This window comes from Neomonachus schauinslandi, chromosome 10, assembly GCF_002201575.2.
Source record: "Neomonachus schauinslandi chromosome 10, ASM220157v2, whole genome shotgun sequence".
In the NCBI taxonomy this organism is placed as follows: Eukaryota; Metazoa; Chordata; class Mammalia; order Carnivora; family Phocidae; genus Neomonachus; species Neomonachus schauinslandi.
In genome coordinates, this window is record NC_058412.1 from 57162932 (window position 1) to 57184524 (window position 21593).

General features: G+C 33.3%; 1 protein-coding gene across 4 annotated transcripts in view; it reads left to right on the plus strand.

Annotated features, from left to right (window-relative positions):
* The window catches only part of VPS54 (VPS54 subunit of GARP complex), an 82543-nt gene that overhangs the window by 18504 nt on the left and 42446 nt on the right, over nucleotides 1–21593 (plus strand). For all 4 annotated transcript variants that reach the window (XM_021699138.1, XM_021699141.2, XM_044918762.1 and 1 more), the window contains exons 6-12: nucleotides 2023–2154; nucleotides 4199–4584; nucleotides 13132–13258; nucleotides 14211–14318; nucleotides 16469–16524; nucleotides 17526–17622; nucleotides 21051–21391. In XM_021699138.1, the coding sequence (XP_021554813.1) occupies nucleotides 2023–2154; nucleotides 4199–4584; nucleotides 13132–13258; nucleotides 14211–14318; nucleotides 16469–16524; nucleotides 17526–17622; nucleotides 21051–21391 (1247 nt within the window). The remainder of the gene's footprint in view (nucleotides 1–2022; nucleotides 2155–4198; nucleotides 4585–13131; nucleotides 13259–14210; nucleotides 14319–16468; nucleotides 16525–17525; nucleotides 17623–21050; nucleotides 21392–21593) is intronic.

The window sequence follows — 21593 nt, forward strand, 5'->3', positions numbered from 1 at the left end:
CCTTCAAATTATTCAGAGACATGTCCTTTATATGAAAAATTTTAGAGAGATGTGTAATAGATGTTTTCTTCCCCCCCGGGGAAAGAGTCTATTGCATTAATTAGATTCTCAAAGAGGTCTGTGATAACTGCTCTCTAAGGTGAGAAGACATAGAAAGACAACAGACAGAAACAAAAAGGCAGTCATTTTTAAAGTAGTTGATTCCTACAAAATAAAATTCAAACTCTGTCATTTAAGGCCCTTGATTATTCATTTCCATCATAGTCACACTCAACTTTTGCTTACTAATTTTTACACATTCTTTACTTCAGCCAAACTATTTTGCAGGCTCTGTTCTTTACTTGCACTGTTCCTTTAGCCTGGAAGACTTTTCCTCACCTCCCCATATCTAATTCTTTCTTTACATTCTCTTGCTTAAATGGCAACTTTACATGAATACATTTCTTTCCAACTGAAGATAATTGGCCCCTTGCTGAATTTCCATAGTATTTTATGTAGATTTGTGCCTTCTTTTTAAGGCATTTGTCACTCTTCTTCTTTTAAGATATTTATGTATATATTTTATTACAACCATTGGACTAAAGATCCTTGGGATTAGGACCTATGTAATAATTTATCTTTGTTTCCCCCTTAGTGCCTAGCATAAGGGTTACATCATCAGTAAATATTCATTGAATTAATCAGTACTTTTAATTATACTAAAGCAGGGACTAGAAAATACACTCATGTCCCTAGTTAGTTTTTCCCTATCACTTTATACTAATTTTTGGGTATAGATAAAATGAATCAGTAAATATAATAAAATATAGCATAGAAATTAAGTTAAACCATGTTTCAGGCCTTATGCTAGGTACTGGAGATACAAAGATTAATTAGCTATAAATCCAGTCTTAAAGGAACATATGATCTCCAGGAGGCGATACATATATTCAATAAATAATTTTTGTGAAGTATGAGATATATAAATATATGTGGCATATGTACTTAAGTTCAGAGATGGGGCGATTGATGTGTTCAGAGATGGGGTAAGTATTCATACAGAGATAATGTTTGCCCTTTTGATTTGGTGGTATTCTCTAGGAAAATAGGCAGGAAAGGCATTTTAGGCCGAAAGCATGTACAAAGATAATTAAGCACAAGAGGATGTGGAAGTTGAGTATTGCTAGAATGTAACTTGTAAATAGTGGGAGTGGCAAAATACAAATTGGTGAGGGAGTTAAAAAAAAAATGAAGGGCCTTTGATGCCATTCTAAAGAGTTTGGTCCTTAGGTCATGGGAATCCATTGAGAGATTTAAACAGAGAAGTTAATTCATTTATACTTGCATTTTAAAAGTATATCTGACAGCAGTATAGGGAATAGATTGAGGAAGGACATGAGTAAATAGCCATTTACTGTAATCCAGAGATAATGAAGAGCTGCACCGACGAAATGCTATAGATGTAGAGGAGAGCATTCAAGTCTTATTTAGAAAATATAATGGGTAGGACTTTGTGCCCAGATAGATGTGGTATGTAAAGGAAAGAGTGATCTTTTCATAGAATTGAATTTGTTTTGGTTTTAAAACTTAGTATATGTCTATCTACAAAACTAATTTTGAAAGCATTTTAAGCAGGAGAAAGTAGAAATATAAATACAGAGAATTTGATATTTGGCATTTTTTAAAAACTACTGTCAGTGGGAACTAATATAGAAATTTGGGGATAAGAGATATCCATCTCCCTTTGGTGTGTGCCTGGTGGGACTGCATTAGTGAATTTGATTACATAGTAATGGAATGATCACCTCCATTGGTAAAGACAAAAAATAATTTTCTATCTTTCATGAGTATTTTTAGCTTGATGAAACACTATTTATACATTTTTTATACAGATTTTTGTGTAAATCAACGTATCATCACTTGCTTTTTGCTGTTTATGCTTCAGGTCCAAGTTAATCATTGTTTAATGGTCTTATGATGTTTGAAGGGATAATGGATGTAAAAAAATGTTTATCTAATTGAGGAAAATACATTTTTTAATAGATTTTTATGAAACCAGATTTTGCCTTGGACGATTCCTTAACTTTTAATTCAGTTTTACCATGGTCTCATTTTAATACTGCTGGTGGAAAAGGAAATCGTGATGCAGCTTCCTCGAAGTTGCTGCAAGAAAAGGTAATTTCTTTTTTACTCTTTCCATGTAGAAAACTATATTCTAGTTAAGTAGTACCTTTGTGTGGGTTCTGATTTAGTTATTTAGTAAGGGCTATTTTAATTTCATTTTTATTGTTACTGCCTTCAAATCTTAACTGATAAAGTAAAAGCATTTGATTCAATGGAAAACAAGTTGTGCTGGTGAAAAAGGAAAAGCTAATTGTTGGAGTGCTTCTTATCTAAAATAGCAGTTGATGGAATTTCAGTTTAAAGGATGTATTAGATAACACAATTAATTGCTTTACATTTATCCCAAACAATATATTGGCTAATTTTGTATTCTTTATGACTGAAGCATGGAAAATCAACTTTTGCTGAGGTACCATTTTTCTTATTTCCACATCGCAAGGATGATTATTTTGCAGCAAAAATACGATAGTTGAAAAATACAGTATTGTGTTAAAAATACAATACTACAGTTTTTGGTTTAAAAGACTATAATAAGAGATGAGGAAGGACACTATATCATATATAATAAGAGATGAGGAAGGACACTGTATCATACTTAAAGGGTCTATCCAACAAGATCTAACAATTGTAAATATCTATGCCCCTAACATGGGAGCAGCCAATTATATAAGCCAGTTAATAACAAAATCAAAGAAACACTTCGGCAACAATATAATAATAGTAGGGGACTTTAACACCCCCCTCACTGAAATGGACATATCATCTAAGCAAAAGATCAACAAGGAAATAAAGACTTTAAATGACACACTGGACCAAATGGACTTCACAGATATATTCAGAACATTACATCCCAAAGCAACAGAATGTACATTCTTCTCTAGTGCCCATGGAACATACTCCACAATAGATCACATCCTAGGTCACAAATCAGATCTCAACTGGTATCAAAAGATTGGGATCATTCCCTGCATATTTTCAGTCCACAGTGCTTTGAAACTAGAACTCAATCACAAGAGGAAAGTGGGAAAGGACTCAGAGATGTTGAGAGATAATGCCTAAAGTTTGAGCTATAGGTTGAAGAATCTAAAAGTTTAAAAAGTGGGAGAGAAATGGAAAGATAATGTAGCCCCAAAAATGCATATGCAATTAGAAAGGAAGAAAAGGCAAATCAAGTTTTAGGAGTCCATATTTGAAATTAGAAAGCATATTTAATATATGTTGCTCTAGGAATTAATCTTGGTTGTGTTACAAATAAAGTATGTATGAACTCTTTTAAGGCATTTGTCAGCCTTTTAAGAGGAAAATATATTGGAAATAAACTGAGTTTTACAAATTGATAAAAGAATAATTTTTGAAATGTAAAGTAAGCAGCCTTGAAAAAACATCCCAATGAATTCTAGTATTTTCTATAATTTGTGACCGGATCATGAATCTGTCTTTCACAGATTCTTTTGAGGCAGAGTGGTAGAGTAGAAAGAGCTTCAGTTTTTGGGTCAGACAGACTTAGGTTCAAATTTTAGTTTTGCCACTTACTAACCACCTGACTTTATTCAAAATATTTAATGTCTCTGAGCCTCAGTTTCCTCATCTGTAAAATAAGAATACTAATACCTGTATTCTAAGATTGTTAAAACTAGAAAATTATGTATATAAAATACCAGTGCCTGGTATATAGAAGGAAGAGGTCAATAAATGTAACTATAATAAATTCTGGTCAGATGAGTGATGTGTGTTGGTGTGGGGATTAAGGAAATCATTTTCTCTCAGATTTTAGAACTTCTGAAACTAGATTATAATCTCAGATTATTGTGGGGTACTCTTACTTTCTAGAAAGTAGTTGGTGTTTGGAGGGCGGTAATAGCAGGAGCAGAGGAAGAAGGTAAATCGGCTTCTTCTACTCTTTTGTCTTACGTTTATTAACGTTTCATCTCCCTTCCATTTTATTATGGCCAATATCAAGAATCCCATAATCAAATAGTTCATTCAATAGGATTTAAGATATATGTAGAAATCCTGTATCATTTTCAGAAAGTATTTGGATAGTCAAAGAAGGTAATCTTCTAATACTCCATGATTTTTTTTTTTCCTTCTTAAGCTGAGCCATTATCTGGATATTGTGGAAGTAAACATTGCTCACCAGATCTCTCTACGTTCTGAAGCATTTTTTCATGCAATGACCTCTCAACACGAATTGCAGGACTACCTCAAGAAAACTTCCCAGGCTGTAAAGATGCTTCGAGATAAAATTGCACAGATTGATAAAGTAATGTGTGAAGGATCACTACACATTTTAAGACTGGCACTTACCAGAAACAATTGTGTTAAAGTGTACAATAAACTCAAGTTAATGGCCACTGTACACCAGACTCAGCCTACAGTACAGGTGTTGTTATCCACTTCTGAATTTGTTGGAGCATTGGACTTAATAGCAACAACACAAGAGGTTCTACAGCAGGAACTTCAGGGCATTCACAGCTTCCGGTATGTCCTTTAAGTAAGCTTTTAGAAATAATGTTAGAAGTTTTTAAAGAATGAATTTTAGTGTATAATGTTAGCTGGGGAAGTGTGAATGTATGTAAGTTACATGAATATTTTTTCTTACAGACTGATCTGTTTAGTAATGTTATCATTGTGATATTTTAGTCTTAGCAATACAAAAACTATAAGGACCAGTATTTACAGAAACATTTGAATGGAGAAACAAAATTAAATTTTCTGGTAGATGGTACTAAGGAAAGGCCAGTCACAACTTTGAAAATAACATTCCCAAAATGTTGAAATAGTTTTGTGTCAAGTTAGTAGATCAAGGTGCACGAAGGAATACCAGTATATCTAAAATTAAGGTCATTTTAAAAGTTCTTGATAGGTTTTAAATTTAATAATTATTAAATAATTATTTAATAATGTAATTATTATATTTGTATATAACAATCATTATTCGATAATTATTAAAATTCTCATTTGCAGTGTTTATCACATTGCAAAAAATTCCATTTGGTGATGGAAAACACCCAATTTTTCCTACGTTCTTATTTTGAAAATATTTTTAACATTAGCATTTTAGTTATTTATTTTTATTTTTTTTATTTGACACAGAGCGAAAGAGGGAACACAAGCAGGGGGAGTGGGAGAGGGAGAAGCAGGCTTCCCGCCGAGCAGGGAGCCCCGTGCAGGGCTCGATCCCAGGACCCTGGGATCCTGACCTGAGCCAAAGGCAGACGTTTAACAACTGAGCCACCCACATGCCCCTGGGTTTTAGTTATTTTATGTGAGAGCATGTCAAAATGTTTAATTTATAGATAAACCAGGTACAGGCCATCAAAATTTCATTCAGTTAAGCAGGCTTGCAATATCCTTGTAGAAGTCCCTCTCCTGGAAAACCCATCCAAACCTTATACTACTAAGTGACAATAAAGAAGTTGTATGGAAGATGTGTTCTGTAACTTAATAGATATTTAATACATTCTGGAAAAGTTAGCTTCAAAATAAATTTAACTGAATTATAAATTCTTGTTGACTAAGGATAGGTAATTGGAATATTTATTTAGAATGCATTTTTTAAAAGGTGGCCCAAATTTAATGACATAAATGATTGATTCATTCATTCAAGAAATGGTTATTGATCACCTTTACATATCAGACACCAGGCAGATTACTGGGAATATGGTCATGAACAAAGCAGAGATGCTCTCTACTCTGTTTTTACAATTTATTTGGCAGAAGGAAGGAGACAGAAATGACTGTGTTGTCATCCTACAGTGCAATACTGTATGATGATGAATGTACAGATTATTATGGAGCTCTAACCTTAGGGGAGGAACCTAATTTAGATTTGGATGTCTACAGAAAAAGTTTGAGTCACGATTCTCTTTGAGAATCCATTGAAAGCTGTTGATTAGATCGTCTTTCCATAAAAATATACCTGTACCTAAAATTTTACAATTAATTTTGGGTGGATCATAGTTCTTTGAAGCCTACTTTGGTTTCCTAGCATGGACAAAATGATTTTTAGTTTCCCTTTTACCTCTGAAATTTTAAATATTTCTGTTTTTTGAATGAATGGAATATATTTTTATTTTTTTAATTTTTAATTTTTTAAAAAGATTTTATTTATTTGAGAGAGCACACAAGCAGGGGTGGGGGGAGAGGGGCAGAGGGAGAGAAGCAGACTCCCCGCTAAGCAGGGAGCCTGATGCAGGACCCTGGGATCATGACCTGAGCTGAAGGCAGATGCTTAACTGACTGAACCACCCAGGTTATTTTTATTTTTTTAAAGATTTTATTTATTTATTAGAGAAAGAGAGTGGGGTGATGCAGAAGGGGGAAAGAGAGGGACAAAGAGACTCTGTGCTGAGTGCAGAGCCCTACGTGGGGCTCAGTCTCACGAGCCTGAGATCATGACCTGAGCTGAAACCAAGAATCTGATGCTTAACTGACTGAGCCACCCAGGGACCCTGGAATATATGTTTAAAATAAACACTAATTTTGTCACTACTTTAGAAAAATTGACTTCTGTAATGACAGAAGTTGTCTTTCACTTGATTTCACTAATATTATGAATGTTGATAAATATTGGGAGCTGATTCTATAGAGTGCTTTTATCCTCTGAATAGGATAGCCCTGAGAAATAAATCAAAGATTGGTGGCACCTGGGTAGCTCAGTCAGTTAAGTGTCTGCCTTCAGCTCAGGTCATGATCCCAGTGGGGTCCTGGGATCGAGCCCTGCATTGGGCATAATCATTTTAATAAACTAAGAACACAGTTTACATCACTAATGCTGATAAGTAGGCAAGAGACCTACAATACACACTATCTTAATTGTGATGCTGAGGTAAGGACATTCAAGTGCAGATGTAATACAGAAGTCTCACTGTGGGCCTAACAAATATCTGAACCTTGGTATCTTGCAGATTTTGAAATAGAAAATCTTCAGTTACTTTGAAATTCAGGGATATAGTGTTATTTGCTCTTTCTTATTGTAAAGGTTTATGTAGAAACTTTCAGTTTTCATTGTTGTTAACTTTTTTTTCCCTTACTACTTACTACCACCATTATTCTGTAACCACCACCACTATAAAACATAAGAGCACCTTTTGAATGGTGCTCTGTACCAGGTACTGTGCAAAGTATGTTACATATGTTATTTGGCCCCCTCCACCCCCCAAAAAACCTCTATAAGATAAGTAATCTTATCCTCATTTTAATAGATAAGGAAACTGAAGCATAGAAAGTCTTATTAGATAACTTGCTCCAAGTCATACAGCAAGTTATAAAACAGTAGAGTTGAGATTCAATCCAGGTCTCATCTGACCTGAGAGCTATGTATGCTTTTTAATATATTTGCTTGAGGATTTATAGGACCTCAAAAAAATCACCCTGAACATCAGTGCTGATTTTATAGTGCAGTAGATGTTAAATCATGGGCAATCGGGTTATAAGTTGGCAGTTGAGTTGTAGGTTCACTGAGCCAGGACCTACCATAGTAATTGATAACAATTAATGAAACTAGTTTGTTTTCTAGTCATAAGACTTTTTTTTCTTTTTTTCTGGGGTTGGGGGGATAAAAGGTAGAAAACAGAGTTAATTATAAGTTCCAGCTTATTATGATTTCGTTCATCAGAGGTCACCTTGGGATTCCACTTAAGGGATTTTTATTATTGGAAGTTATAAAAAAGTAACATAATCTTTAATCCTGGTATAATCTCCCATAATTTAGATCTTCAAAACAATATAGTAAGAAGACATCCGCATTGTATGCTCTGGGATAAAGTCAAAAAGCCGATGTGCTGCTATTTGATGAAACTAGTATTACAGTACAGTTGACTGATATATAAGTTTCTCTGATAAAAGCAGCACAACAGTCGTTGTAGTGAACATACAACTTACTAGAAGGTCTGAATTAATGTACACATTGAGACATATCAGAGTAGAAAGTATTGGAGTTGTTCCAGCTTATTTAGCTAGATAAATGAACCTAAATACTTTTTTCAGAATGTGGTATTTTCGTTACTTGTTGTTTCAGTAGATTTATCATTCTAAATTACAGTATGTGATTATTAGTATACATAATTTTAAACTGTTAGCACATTTATCTATTAAATATTTTTGATGTGGTTAATAATGTGCAGGCCATTATTGCATCTATTGTCAAAAGTCATCAAGAATGTAAAAAAAATAGTAAAGATAAATAGGTGACTCTTGTAGAACATTATAATTCTGGGAATTTTGTTTAAGGATTTGTTTAGACAAATCTTTATATATTATCATATACCTGTGATTACATAATAAATACTATTTGGTGTTAGTATTGAGATTTATATCTGTTCTTTTTTATTGTATTTATGGACTTTAAAATTAATTTAAGAATACGTAAAATGAAGCTACTGAGTTATTTAATGTAGTATCTGAGTCATATGGAACCTCACATTTAAGTTATGCCAAAATGACAGTTTTATTATTCTGATGCCCAAACATCAGTAGATATTGTCATCTAGATTCTCACCATAATTCTTTGTTGGGATTTGTTGAAGACTATTCATACCTGAAGTGACATATACTTGAGTGTTAACCTTTAGTCTGTGTTGAAAAGGAATCTATGATCTTCATAATAATCAATTGAGAACCATTAAAGTAATGTGTAGATTTATGTCTTACTCTTGCTGCTTTTTAAAAAACTTATTGAAAATTCAAACATACACAGAAATAGGAAATTATATGAAGAGAGTTGTATGAAGCTGGGTAAATCGTGTATCACCTGTGAGTTATCAACTCACAGCCAACTTTGTCTTTTCTATCCACCTATCCAAAATAAACTCCTAGTTTATTTTGAAACAAATCCAAAACATCATTCTACTTCATTAGCAAATATTTCATTATGTATCTTGGAAAGATAAAAATATTTTACAACATAATATTCATATTTTCAAAAAGCTAGTCATTCAAATTTTCAAAAAGCTAGTCATTCAAATTTTCTTGTCTCAGATTTATTTTTTATAATGTGTTTATTGAAATCAGGATCCAAATAATTCTATACATTGTGATTGGTTGATACATTTCTTTCTTTTTTTTTTTTTGGTTGATATATATCAATACCTTTTGATATATACTTCCCCATTCTTCTCATTTTCTCCCTTTCAAGATATTTACTGAAGAAATTGAGGTATTTATCTTATAAAGCTTTTCACAGTCTGGATTTTGCCGACTGCATCCCCAGGTTTAGCATGTTTTTCTTTTGCCTATATTTTCTATAAACTGGTAGTTAGACTTAAAGGCTTGATTAGATTTAAGGTTTACTTTTTGGCAGGAGCACCTAATAGGTAGTGGTGTGTATTTCAGCCAAGAGGCATATATCTAGGGGAGGGGATAGGCAGTGTTAGGTGGGTGATGGGCTTAAGGAGGGCACTTGATATAATGAGCAGAGGGTATTATATGCAACTGAGGAATCACTAAATTCTACCTCTGAAACTAATAAAAAATACAAATACTTATTTTATCTCAGCAAAAGAGATGATATTACTGTAACATTTCACTAAGGCATTTATATTTAAGTAAGGGATCAGATTCCAAATCCCCCCCCCCCCAAAAAAGAGGTATATATCTGGTTGTCTCTCTTTTTATGATATTAGCAGCAGCCATTGATGGTCATTGCCTAGATTTATCATCTCATTATGGGTTACATATAATAACGATATTCTAATTCTATACTTCCTTATTTATTAATTGGAATAGTTCTGTAAAGTGGTATTTCTCCATAACAATTTGGTAACACTTAAGGACAGTTCTTACAAGGAGAGGCAGGATAAAATCTAGATTCCTTTTTTTTAATTTAGCAGTTTTAAAAGTAACGAATTGAAAATCTAGCATGTTCCAAAGGTAACTGATGATTTTGAAAAAATACATTTTTATAAACACATGAATTTACATATATTGGAAGTATTTAAGTTTTTTGCTGTTTTTATTTTTGTCGACATTCAGATTGTTATGTCTTTTGTAGGAACCTCCTCAAGTTCATTTTTGTGGCATTTTACGTGATTCCAGGCGCTTTTGATTGATAGTTTTCTTACTTTGTGTTATGATTAGATGTTCATATTATACATTTTCTGTCTCAGACTTGTAATCCACCATTTTTCTAAGAAGCAGTAGTTTCTTTTAGTAGGAAATGGTATTTAGAAATTACAGTCTGGGTACCAGAGGTGTTCCTCGCTATTAGATTGGTCATTATCTCTAGGCCTTTGTAGTGGACAGAGCTAGAAAATAGGTTTTCCTTTTTAAAGAAAAACTATGAGTTTGTATTGATATTTCCAATTTAAATTCAGGGCCATAAAGTTTTTACTTTAATCTTATATATGTATACAGGCTGAAAACCATGGCTCCTAATGACCCTAACATAATTACTCATTTGCCGTATCCCACAGGATACATAGAGTGCTCTCAGAACTAACGTATTATTGCTGCAAACATGGAGGATTTCTTTCTCTTCTTTTCCTCAAGCTATAGCCTTGTGGGATAAATGGATAAATTTCTATGTTTTAAAGTTACTTGAAATAATTCCTCTTTGTATACATTTGATGCTAACTTGATATGCAGTTAAGTTCATTTGTTTCATTTACTTTTGATATTTAAGGGTTGAAGTTTTTAAATATAATGTTGTGCTATAACTATGTTAAGTAGTTGAGTGGTTCCAAAGTCAAATCTCTGAAACAAAGGATATTCAAAGAAATTTAACTTCTCTCTGGTTCCTTCCTTCCTACCTACCCTATAAGTCACCATTTTAAAAAGTTTTAATTTATATTTACCCGTCATCCATCCAGCCATCTCTCTGTCCCTCATCTTAGATAAGCATTAGTATACTGTATTACTTTTCTCTGCCTTGCTGTTTTCACCTTTACAGTATACCCTGGAGATCCCTCTACAGTCTGCCTTCTCAGTGGGGGCTGTCAACCTAAGATAGGTGATAGCCTCCATTGAGGCTATAGATATATAGCCTCAATAGGACAAGAATTGGTTCTTGAAGGGTGAAAAAAAATCAGATGTTATAGTGGCTTGTGGCCCTCCAAAAGGCCAAGGTACATAAACAGATATACACTATATTTGTGATATTAAGTATATGTGTGGGGTGATTAGGAATAAAAATGTCTAAAAGGACTTGGGGCAACAGTGAAAAAACAAAAAAGATTGAGAAACTGCTGCTTAGCAGTATATAGTATATTCATTGGTATTCCTCGATTTTTTTAAAAGTGTATAGTGTCTGTTATAATATAGTCAGCTAGCTCCCATTGGTCAACATTTGTGTGGTTTCTATTCCTTTGCAATTATGAACAGTGCTGCAATGAATGTATGTTCTTTTTTGTATTTTTGAGTGTATCTTTGAGACACATATCAAGAAGTGAGATTCCTAGGTCAAAGGTTAATTGCCTATGTAATTTTGCTAGACCCTGCTAAATTTCCCTTATGGCAATGTTTTAGTTTGTACTAGTATGTTCGAAATTAGTTTATTGTGAGATGTTGGTGCCATTTATGAGAATTTTATTAGTCTTCTAATTAGCTATAAGAAATACAATTTTCATATTGCAAAATGCAAGTTTATATGTTATTTCACTTATCAGATGTTTTTCAAAATTATCACTAAACTGCTTACTAAATATGCTGTTTATATAAGAACAATGGCTCTGTCTAAAAGGTCACATGATTTTAGTCTTTAAAAATGTGCTGTATCTGGTCTTACTGAAGACAGTTTCTGACGTTAGTTGTTCAAGTAAATGGCATATATATATATATTTTAAATGCTTTTTATCAATAATGTCTAAATTTAAGATAAAATTGAAATTTAGACATTTTAATATACATGTTTTGAAATTGCACCAAAAATAGAGCTTTAAAAATTTTTTTATAATATTTAGGGGCGCCTGGGTGGCTTACTTGGTTAAGTGTCTGCCTTCGGCTCAGGTCATGGTCCTGGGGTCCTGGGATAGAGCCCTGTATTGGGCTCCTGCTCAGCAGGGAGTCTGCTTCTCCATCTCTCTCTGCCTGCTGCTCTGCCTACTTGTGCTCTCTCTACACCTCTCTGTCGGATAAATAAATAAAATAAAATAAAAATTTTTTATAATATATAAACAGATTTCTCATTGGCCTATTTCACTTAATTTTTGAAATAGTTTGGACCAACTAGATTACCCATTGTTTTTATGAAGCTGTTAGATTGTATGGTGAAGATCCCTTCATATATGAAGGTCGGTGATCCTTAGGGCTCTCCTGAGCAGGGACTGCATGGGATCATTCTTGTCATTTGGATACTGCATGCTTTCTCTAGGGAAGTTGTTCCAAATCCCGTTAGTAAACTATATTGCCTTAACCACCCACACAACTTTGCCCATCTGATTAGAGTCCTTCTCCAATCCTGTGTAGGATCTATAAATATTAGAAGTAGATTAAAAAGGAACATTATATTTTATGAGAAAAAGTTCTAAGGATAGACTGTTGCTTAGTATTTTTATATTTTCAATCTTGTGTTTTATTGACTTTCAGTATAATGACCTGAGGGAAATTGCACACTGACTCTGAGTTCATAACAGAGATTGAATTGAGTCAGTCTGTCCATGTAGTCCTTCAGGTATTTATATCCTCCCCGATAGGGCTATAGTAGGCACTTGCATTTGTGGTATAAATGAATGGCTGGGGAGCTGCTGACATTGCTATTCAGTAAATGGTTAATTAGGAAGACTTAGAATATCTGAATAGTTTGTCTGTGAAAAGCAGACAAAAAAAGCAGTCATGAAATTCCTAAACCATGTTTTCTACAATACATTTAAGTGTTTTTGGAGGTTAAACATGTAAAGAAAAAAAGAATTTGACAGATGATATGAAACTATCACAGTTATTTTTGTTAAGTTAACAGATTCCATTTTACTCAAATATCACATTATTGCACAAATACTGTCAGCTAGAAAAGTTTTGCCAACTAGTTTCCTTGATTGTGGAGCAAATTGGGTTTTTAATGAATATATGTGACATTTTCCTCTTCCTTTGTAGGCATTTGGGATCACAACTTTGTGAATTAGAAAAACTGATAGATAAAATGATGATTGCAGAATTTTCTACTTATTCTCACAGTGACTTAAACAGACCACTGGAAGACGATTGTCAAATTTTGGAAGAGGTATGTGCTTTGAACTGTGGATGAAATTGATGTCATTGCTTAGTGTTAATTCCTAACAGTCTTAGTTTAGAACACATTCTTTCTTCTCAGATTATAGTCAGCAAAATTATCTTAAAGTTTCAAACTCAGTCACACTCTTATGAAATCCTTCACTAACTATGTGACTTTAGCAAGCACCATAATTGTTCATTATCCTGTGAAGTTAGAGAATAATTTTATACCTTAATTAGAAATTGGATTTAAAGTGAGGTCTTATATAACTTACAAACCAAGTTTAAAATATAAAGGATGAATTAACATATATCCATGTGTATGTATTAGAGTATGTCTTTTATAAAAGTGATCAATATAGTAATTTATCAGTCATTTACAGTCACTGAGCCCCTGTTATGAACATGTTTTATGCATATGCATATACAAATACATCATATTCAGGCTTCCCTTATCTGCTAACTTTTTAATGCTGATTATTGCCAAGAACTAGTAAAGAATCCAGAAGCCCTGATAACAGCCTAAGTAAAGAGATTTTTGTATGTGTTAGTAGATAATCCTCCACAAATAGTCTAGGTCATCATTTCAGTCTTCTTGACGCACTAACTTAAAAAGCACAGGGCTCATCGAGTATTTATAGGTCATCAGGGTTTGAGAAGGATACTTTCTAACTACTTGTTGAAACTAGGCCAAATGTACTTAATTGTTTTGCCCCCAAACCAGCTTCATTTGATTCACTATAGTACATTAGGATTGACCTGTCTTAAAACAGTGACTCCAATAATCTGATGACAGGATTACTGTGAAAGGGTTTTTTTTTTTTTAAGGCTTCTAGAAAATACCATATGCAGGATAGCGGTCTGAGGATCAAATAATAAAAGCCATGATGTTGAATATTTCTACTTCTGAGTGAGATTATTTTATATTTAAATTGTGAAATTCCATGTTTTTATTTTAATAGGAAAGACTTGTATCTCTTGTATTTGGACTTTTAAAACAAAGAAAACTTAATTTTTTAGAAATCTATAGTGAAGAAATGATAATTACAGCAAAGAATATCATTAAACAGGTAATTGTATGTTTTTATTTAATATATTTTGGTCTAGAATCTTTTTATTAAGTTCATTTTTACATGATCCTAGTGATAATATATGCAGTTATAATAGTAACATTTTCTCATTTATTTAAAAACTCAAAATATGGAAATATAGGAGAAAAAATAGTCTTACCAGCCAAAAGATTATCACTTTAAGAATATTTCTAAGTGTAAATTGTTACTGATGTTTTTCATTGTTGCTATCATACTATATATGATTTTGAATTGTACATGTATTTCAGTTAGAATCATAAGATAAGCATTTTCTCATATAAGCCCTTCAGAAACATCATTTTTGATGGTTGTGTAAAATTCCATCAACATTATATTATGCCTTCCTCTCTGTTGAATATTTAGGCTGTTTTCAGTTTGGTATTGTAGAACACTATGACATCTTTGGTATAAAGTTTTGTTGGGTTTTTCCATAATTAAGACTATTTTCTTATAGCTAATTCCTAGAAGTGGAATTATTGGTCAGAGAGTGAAAAGTGTTTTTAAATTATTTGACAGAACTGAATTGCTTTCTAAAAAGATTTTACCAAATACACCCTCGCCAGCAGTAGTTAAACGCTTATTTCCTCTTATCCTTATCTCTCAGAAATGATAATTGTACACCAAAATCTGTGTGTTTTTTCAGTCTTTCCTCATCTTTGTTTTGCCTTTTTACTCAGATATGTATCATTAACAAAACTTCAGGTTTTCTAAATATGAAAAAGAACAATTTTAAATATATTAGGCTTAATTAATCATCATCATTAGGTTGAATGTACATTTCTGAGCTTTTTTTTTTAAGATTTTATTTATTTATTTGACAGAGACACAGCGAGAGAGGGAACACAAGCAGGGGGAGTGGGAGAGGGAGAAGCAGGTTTCCCGCCGAGCAGGGAGCCCGATGTGGGGCTCAATCCCAGGACCCTGGGATCATGACCTGAGCCAAAGGCAGACACTTAACGACTGAGCCACCCAGGCGCCCCCATTTCTGAGCTTTTAATGTTTAACTAAAACAAGCAAAAAAAAAAGATGATAATTACCCCATCATTTACCTCTTTCAAACACTAAAACATTGTGTTTCAAAATTGTTACAACTTGCAAAAATTGTTGACAGTAGCTACTAGCACTAAATATATGCATATATTATGACTCAGCAGTTCTGCTCCTAGATATTTACCCAACAGAAATGCATACATAAGTTCACCAAAGACTACACAAAATTTCATGGCAGCACTATTGGTAATAAAAAACTGGAAAAACCCAAATTCTTTTTTTTTTTTTTTAAACCCAAATTATGTCATCAGTAGAAAAGATAATAGAGTTTTGGTATATTTATATGACTGAATACTATACAATAATGAGAATGAATAAATCACATCAAGCAACATGGATGAATATCACATATGTAATATAGAGCCAAAGAAACCAGACACAAAGGGGTATACACTGTATGATTACACTTCTGTAAAATTCAAACATAGAACTAATCTGTGGTATTAGAAATCAAAGTACTAGTATCTTTTGGGAGGAAGTAGTGACTAGGAGGGGAGCACGAGAGGTGCTTACTGGCAGTGTTCAATTTCATGATCTGCGTTCTCATTATACAACTATAATCCTTTATAAAAAATTACTGAGCTATGAACATAATTTGTATAATTTTCTGTATGTAGTACTTCTAAACAAATTTTTTAAAAACTGCTGTTGTAATTCCTAGGATTCTCCTGAAGTCTAAGCATTTTTTAAAACTTAAACTGTTGCGTATATTGCAAGAAAACATAACCCCCCAAATGAATTTCTTTTGGAATTTTAATATGTGGCTTATACCTTGTTCCTAAGAATTATAGTTCTGGGTGTTGTTTTGTTTGTTTGGTGTATGGTTTTGAATAATTTTAAATAGTAGGGGATTTTAGTTAATACAGTTCAAGCATACCCTGGAATAATTATTTAATAGGGTAAGGATATACAGTTTTTCATATACCTTGAGGTGTATATAAGAGACACAAGAGAAGTCTGGTAAAATGATGCTCATAGTCATTGAGGTCATTTTTTTTTCATTGAGGTCATTTTTAGTATAGAAATGAGCCATTTAGTACTTAGAATTCTAAAGACATTTTTTTTCTTAAATTTTGCAGTGTGTGATTAATAAAGTTTCACAAATAGAAGATATTGACACAGATGTTGTTGTGAAGTAAGTATAAATATTAGGTTGGGGTTATCAGTCAGGGAAAAGATGACACATTAGAATAATCTAAGGAGGATTTAGTTAAGGAATTATTTACTAAGGTTTGAACAGAGTGTAGGAAAATCACAAGTGACAGTGCAGGACCTTTAAGGGACAGGGATGAGAACAGTTAATAGGATTCAGAAGGAGGACACTTAGTAGTTGGGGGGGTGGGGCAGGAAGAGCTATAGTAGTTGGAGTGATCTTCAGTGCGGGAGGCAATTGTCCTGAGACAGCCTCTCAGGGAGGGAGATGGAGCTATCGGTACCTTTGCTCCTTCCCGTCTTCTGTAAGGGCTTCTCATTGGCCAACCCCAGCAGGTCAGCTTCCCAGACAGAGAGGGGATGGAGAGGATACATTGTAGATACGGAGGAGGGAAATTGAAGATAATCCATCTCAGAGGAATAGCAGTGTTAAGTTTAAATTATTTAGCTATATAATTAAAACCCAGCTTCTAATTGGCTTTGAGAAATTTGAATACATGATTTTGAATTGCCTCATGCCTATCTATAATTTTTTGTTTTCACCCTTGAAATTCCTATTCTTTCATTTTGAGAATAATGATATTTTGTAACTATGAATTTTATTTCATATAGATACCTAAACTTTATTAACTGGCCCAAGATACGAATAGCAATATGGATAACTCTGAAACTTCTCTGGGCCAAACTCCTAGAATAAGGATTGAGGAGTTTTAATTTCCACACTATTACTTAGTGAAAATTCCGTTTCAGAATTAGTTAAAGCAACTGTAGCAGTGCAGGAGTCACTAGTAGTTGGAAAAATTAAGTTACTGGGATTCTGTTAAAAGCCCTGTGGACATAGTTATTTTTAATTTTCTTCCCTATGAAATTTTCTCAACTTAAATAGAGAAATTCCTGTATCTCAAGTATAGAATTATCTTTTGAGAGTAAACTCCTAGCTGCCCAAAGATAGTCATTATATTTGTTTGAATTGTTTTTTTCTAGGCTTGCAGATCAGATGAGAATGTTGAATTTTCCTCAGTGGTTTGATCTGCTAAAGGATATTTTCTCTAAGTTTACAATTTTCCTACAAAGAGTTAAGGTAAGCCTATGTGATTATCAGTTTGTCCAGGATATCCCAAAAAGTAAGTCTACTTTCTAGATATATAATATACATACAGAATCAAGTTAGGAAAAAAACACAAGTCTTTGTTTTGTAATTTTTCTGAAGAGGCTTGGTTTCAAATAAGATTTGAAGTGCTTCAGAGTATTTGATACTCTGTAATTTTGGATGATTTATTTTATATTAAAAATATAATGCTTACTTGGCATTAAATATTATACAGTAATGTTTCCTTTTGTGATTTTGTGATTCTTGAATCTCTCTGGATTATCTAGAGGTACAATATTGTGAAACACTCAAAAATCTTCCAAACCTTGTGTAAGACTGATGAATCACAGACCTGTACCCCTGAAACAAATAATACATTATATGTTAATAATAATAATAAAAAAATCTTCCAAACCACTTATTTTTTCTAGAAATATTTGATGTTGATATAATGGTATTTTTTAACCTATAGTTCATGTTTAAATGGCTCTACTAATGTCTTTCATTATAGGTTTTTATTTCACTTTTTAATCTGGGAGTCAGTCAAGGATTATGCATTACATTTAATTATTCTCTTTAGTCAAATCACTCAATTTTAAGCCACTCGGTATAAGGAAAAGAACACATGCCACACAGCATTTTTCAGAAGAAAAGATGTCATAGACTAATACATTTTGGCTAGAATTACCAACATGTCATAACTGTGTTTTAATAAGATAGTCATTAGGAATTACTGAGTCTAACAGGCTGTTTGTGAAAGTTGACATTCTTTGAATTATCAGATGTCAGTATTGTGTTACATGTGCTAGGTAACATTCCTGGCATCTCCTGAGTATCCTGTTAAATGGTCTGGAGGACTTTGGTAATTATCTGTGACATGACTTTTCCTTATCAACATTGGCGTGATCCTAAGTCATGTGTATAACCTTTCAGAGTGGGAAAAATTTTTAAACGCTTGATTCACTGTACTTAATTTAGACTTCTACCAAAATGTTGATCCCATGCATCGATAGCAATAGATAGCAAACCTGTATCCGTGGATTGCTCAATAACTAGGCCATGTTTTCATGTTTTCCTGTATTCCCACCATGACTTCATCACACACAGTTCTATTATTGCATGTCTGTGATGTATATCAAACTCTTACACTGCAAATTGTAGAATTGGCTAGCTTTTTGCCAGTAATTTTTAAAAATTTAAATATAATTAACATACAGTGTTACATTAGTTTCAGGTGTACATTATAATGATTCTACAGTTCTGTACATTAATCAGTGCTCACCACAATAAGTGTACTCTTAATTCCCTTCACCTATTTCACCCATTCCCCTCCCCATCTTCCCACTGGCAGCCACCAGTTCTCTATATTTAAGAGTTTGGTTTTTGGCTCTTTTTTTCTTTGTTTTGTTTTTTATATTCCACCTATGAGTGAAATCATATGGTATTTGTTTTTCTCTGACTGACTTCACTTAGCATTATGCCCTCTAGATTTATCCATGTTGTTGCAAATGGGAAGATTTCACTCTTTTTTATGGTTGAGTAATATTCCAGTGTGTGTGTGTGTGTGTGTGTGTGTGTGTGTGTGTGTGACATCTGCTTTATCCCATTCATTTATGGATGGACACTTGGGTTGCTTCCATATCTTTTTCAGTAATTTTTTTTTATAGCTATTTCACTTTTAGGTTCTGTATCAGTTAAATTAAGCCAAAATTTTATTTGATGTGTGTGCAGTATGGGAACAGTGATTTATCATAGTTTTAATTTCTCATTTTCATATTTAGACCCCTTAAGCTAATACTTCTGTAAAACATCTTTGACGATGATATATAACCTATAAATATGGTACTTTTTTCTTTGAAAGAAGTTTGTGATTCTGTAAGGATATGATTTCCCTGAGAAAATAGTGTTAATTACAAGCTGTTCATTTTTAATTGAGAATTTTTAAATAACTGCAAATTGGAAAGAACCCAGATGTCTAACAGTGGAGGAATGGTAAAGTAAATTATGCCTGGTATATTCATTGCCATGGAATATCATGTAGCCAAGGATTTTTAATGTTGAGGAAAATGCATACATTATAACATTAAGTGAAAAGGCAGAATATAGACCTATTTATATAGTATGATCTCAGCTATGTTAAAAAGATTTATTACCTCTTCATCTTTGTAGAATAAAGAGATAGTTTGTCTTTTTGATAGTTATCCTTTGCTAGTATAATTTAAATTTATTATTCTTTTTTTTGTTTTTCCTAAGTTTTCCACCAAGAGATGTATAACTTTTGTAATCAGAAAAGGTTGTTTTGGGGGCTCCTGAGTGGTGCAGTTGGTTGAGTGTCTGACTCTTGGTTTTGGCTCAGGTCATGATACTGGGGTTGTGGGATTGAGCCCAGCATCAGGTTCCACATTCGGTGTGGAGTCCGCTTGAGATTCTCTTTCCCTCTTACTCTGTCCCTGCCTCACACATGGACACATGCATGCTCTCTTTCTCTCTCTCTCTCAAATAAATAAATCTTTAAAAAAAGAGAGAGAAAAGTTGTTTTGTTTTTTACTAGTGTTTACCACGTTACAAGAACAAAACTATTTGAAGTTTGTATTTACCAGTATACAAGGGTTCCAATTTCTCCATATACTAACACTTGTATTTTTTTCTTTTTTTTATAGTATCCATCCTAATGGGTGTGAGGTGGTATCTCATTTTAGTTTTGATTTGCATTTTTTAATGATCAGTGATGTTGAGCATCTTTTCATGTGCTTATCGGCCATTTGTGTGTCTTCTTTGGAGAAATATTTTTTTTGTCCATTTTTTAATCAGATTTTTTTTGTTGAGTTATAGGAGTTCTTTATATATTATATATATATATAATTATATATATATATTCTGGCTGTTTAACCCCTTACCAGATATGTGATAGGCAAGTTATGTTTTGTTTAGTGTAAGCTATTTAAGGTACTTAATATATATATTTTAGGGAGATTTCCACTTACAAAATCAATTAAAATACAGAACACTATTCCTAAGCTTTAGGGAACCCATTTCTCTTGAGTAGTTCTTTTTCACAAGTCATCTTTACTGTGTGATAAAAGATTGGTAGAAATTTTTTTTTTTTTTTAAGATTTATTTATTTGACAGAGCACAAGCAAGGGGAGCAGCAGAGGGAGAGGGAGAAGCAGGCTCCCCACTGAGTAGGGAGCCTGACACAAGGCTCCATCCCAGGACCCCGAGGTCATGACCAGAGTTGAAGGCAGACGCTTAACTGACTGAGCCACCCAGGTGCCCCAACGATTGGTAGAAGTTCTGATACACGTGACTTTGGCACTCATTTATAAGATGTTCAAAAGTACATATGCAAAATTCACTTTTGGGAGTTTTAGGTACATGTTATTTTAAGTCGTTTAAAAATGTATCCTGTTTTCTTATAGGCAACGTTAAATATCATTCACAGTGTTGTTCTCTCAGTTCTTGACAAAAACCGAAGGACCAGAGAATTGGAAGAGATTTCACAACAGAAGAATGCTACAAAAGACAATTCACTGGACACAGAGGTGGCTTATTTAATCCATGAAGGCATGTTTATAAGTGATGCATTCAATGAGAGTGAATTAACACCTATAGCAATCGACACTACCTCTCAAAGAAATGCATCTCCAAATAGCGAGCCCTGCAGCAGTGATTCGGTATCCGAACCAGAATGTACTACTGATTCTTCATCCAGCAAAGAGCAGACATCATCATCTGCTACTCCGGGAGGTGTGGATATTATGTGAGTATGGTGACTGCTGCCAACTTTACAGGACTTTGAGTCCTCCTCTTAATGGTTTCAGTAAGATTGATTATTCAGTTTATTGAAAAACAGTATGAACTTCGGTATTGGAATTTAACAAAAATAAATATTATGAAACATATCTTTTTGAAAATGTATGGAATATAAGAAGGTGAGCATTGGAAGTAATTGAGAATTGCGG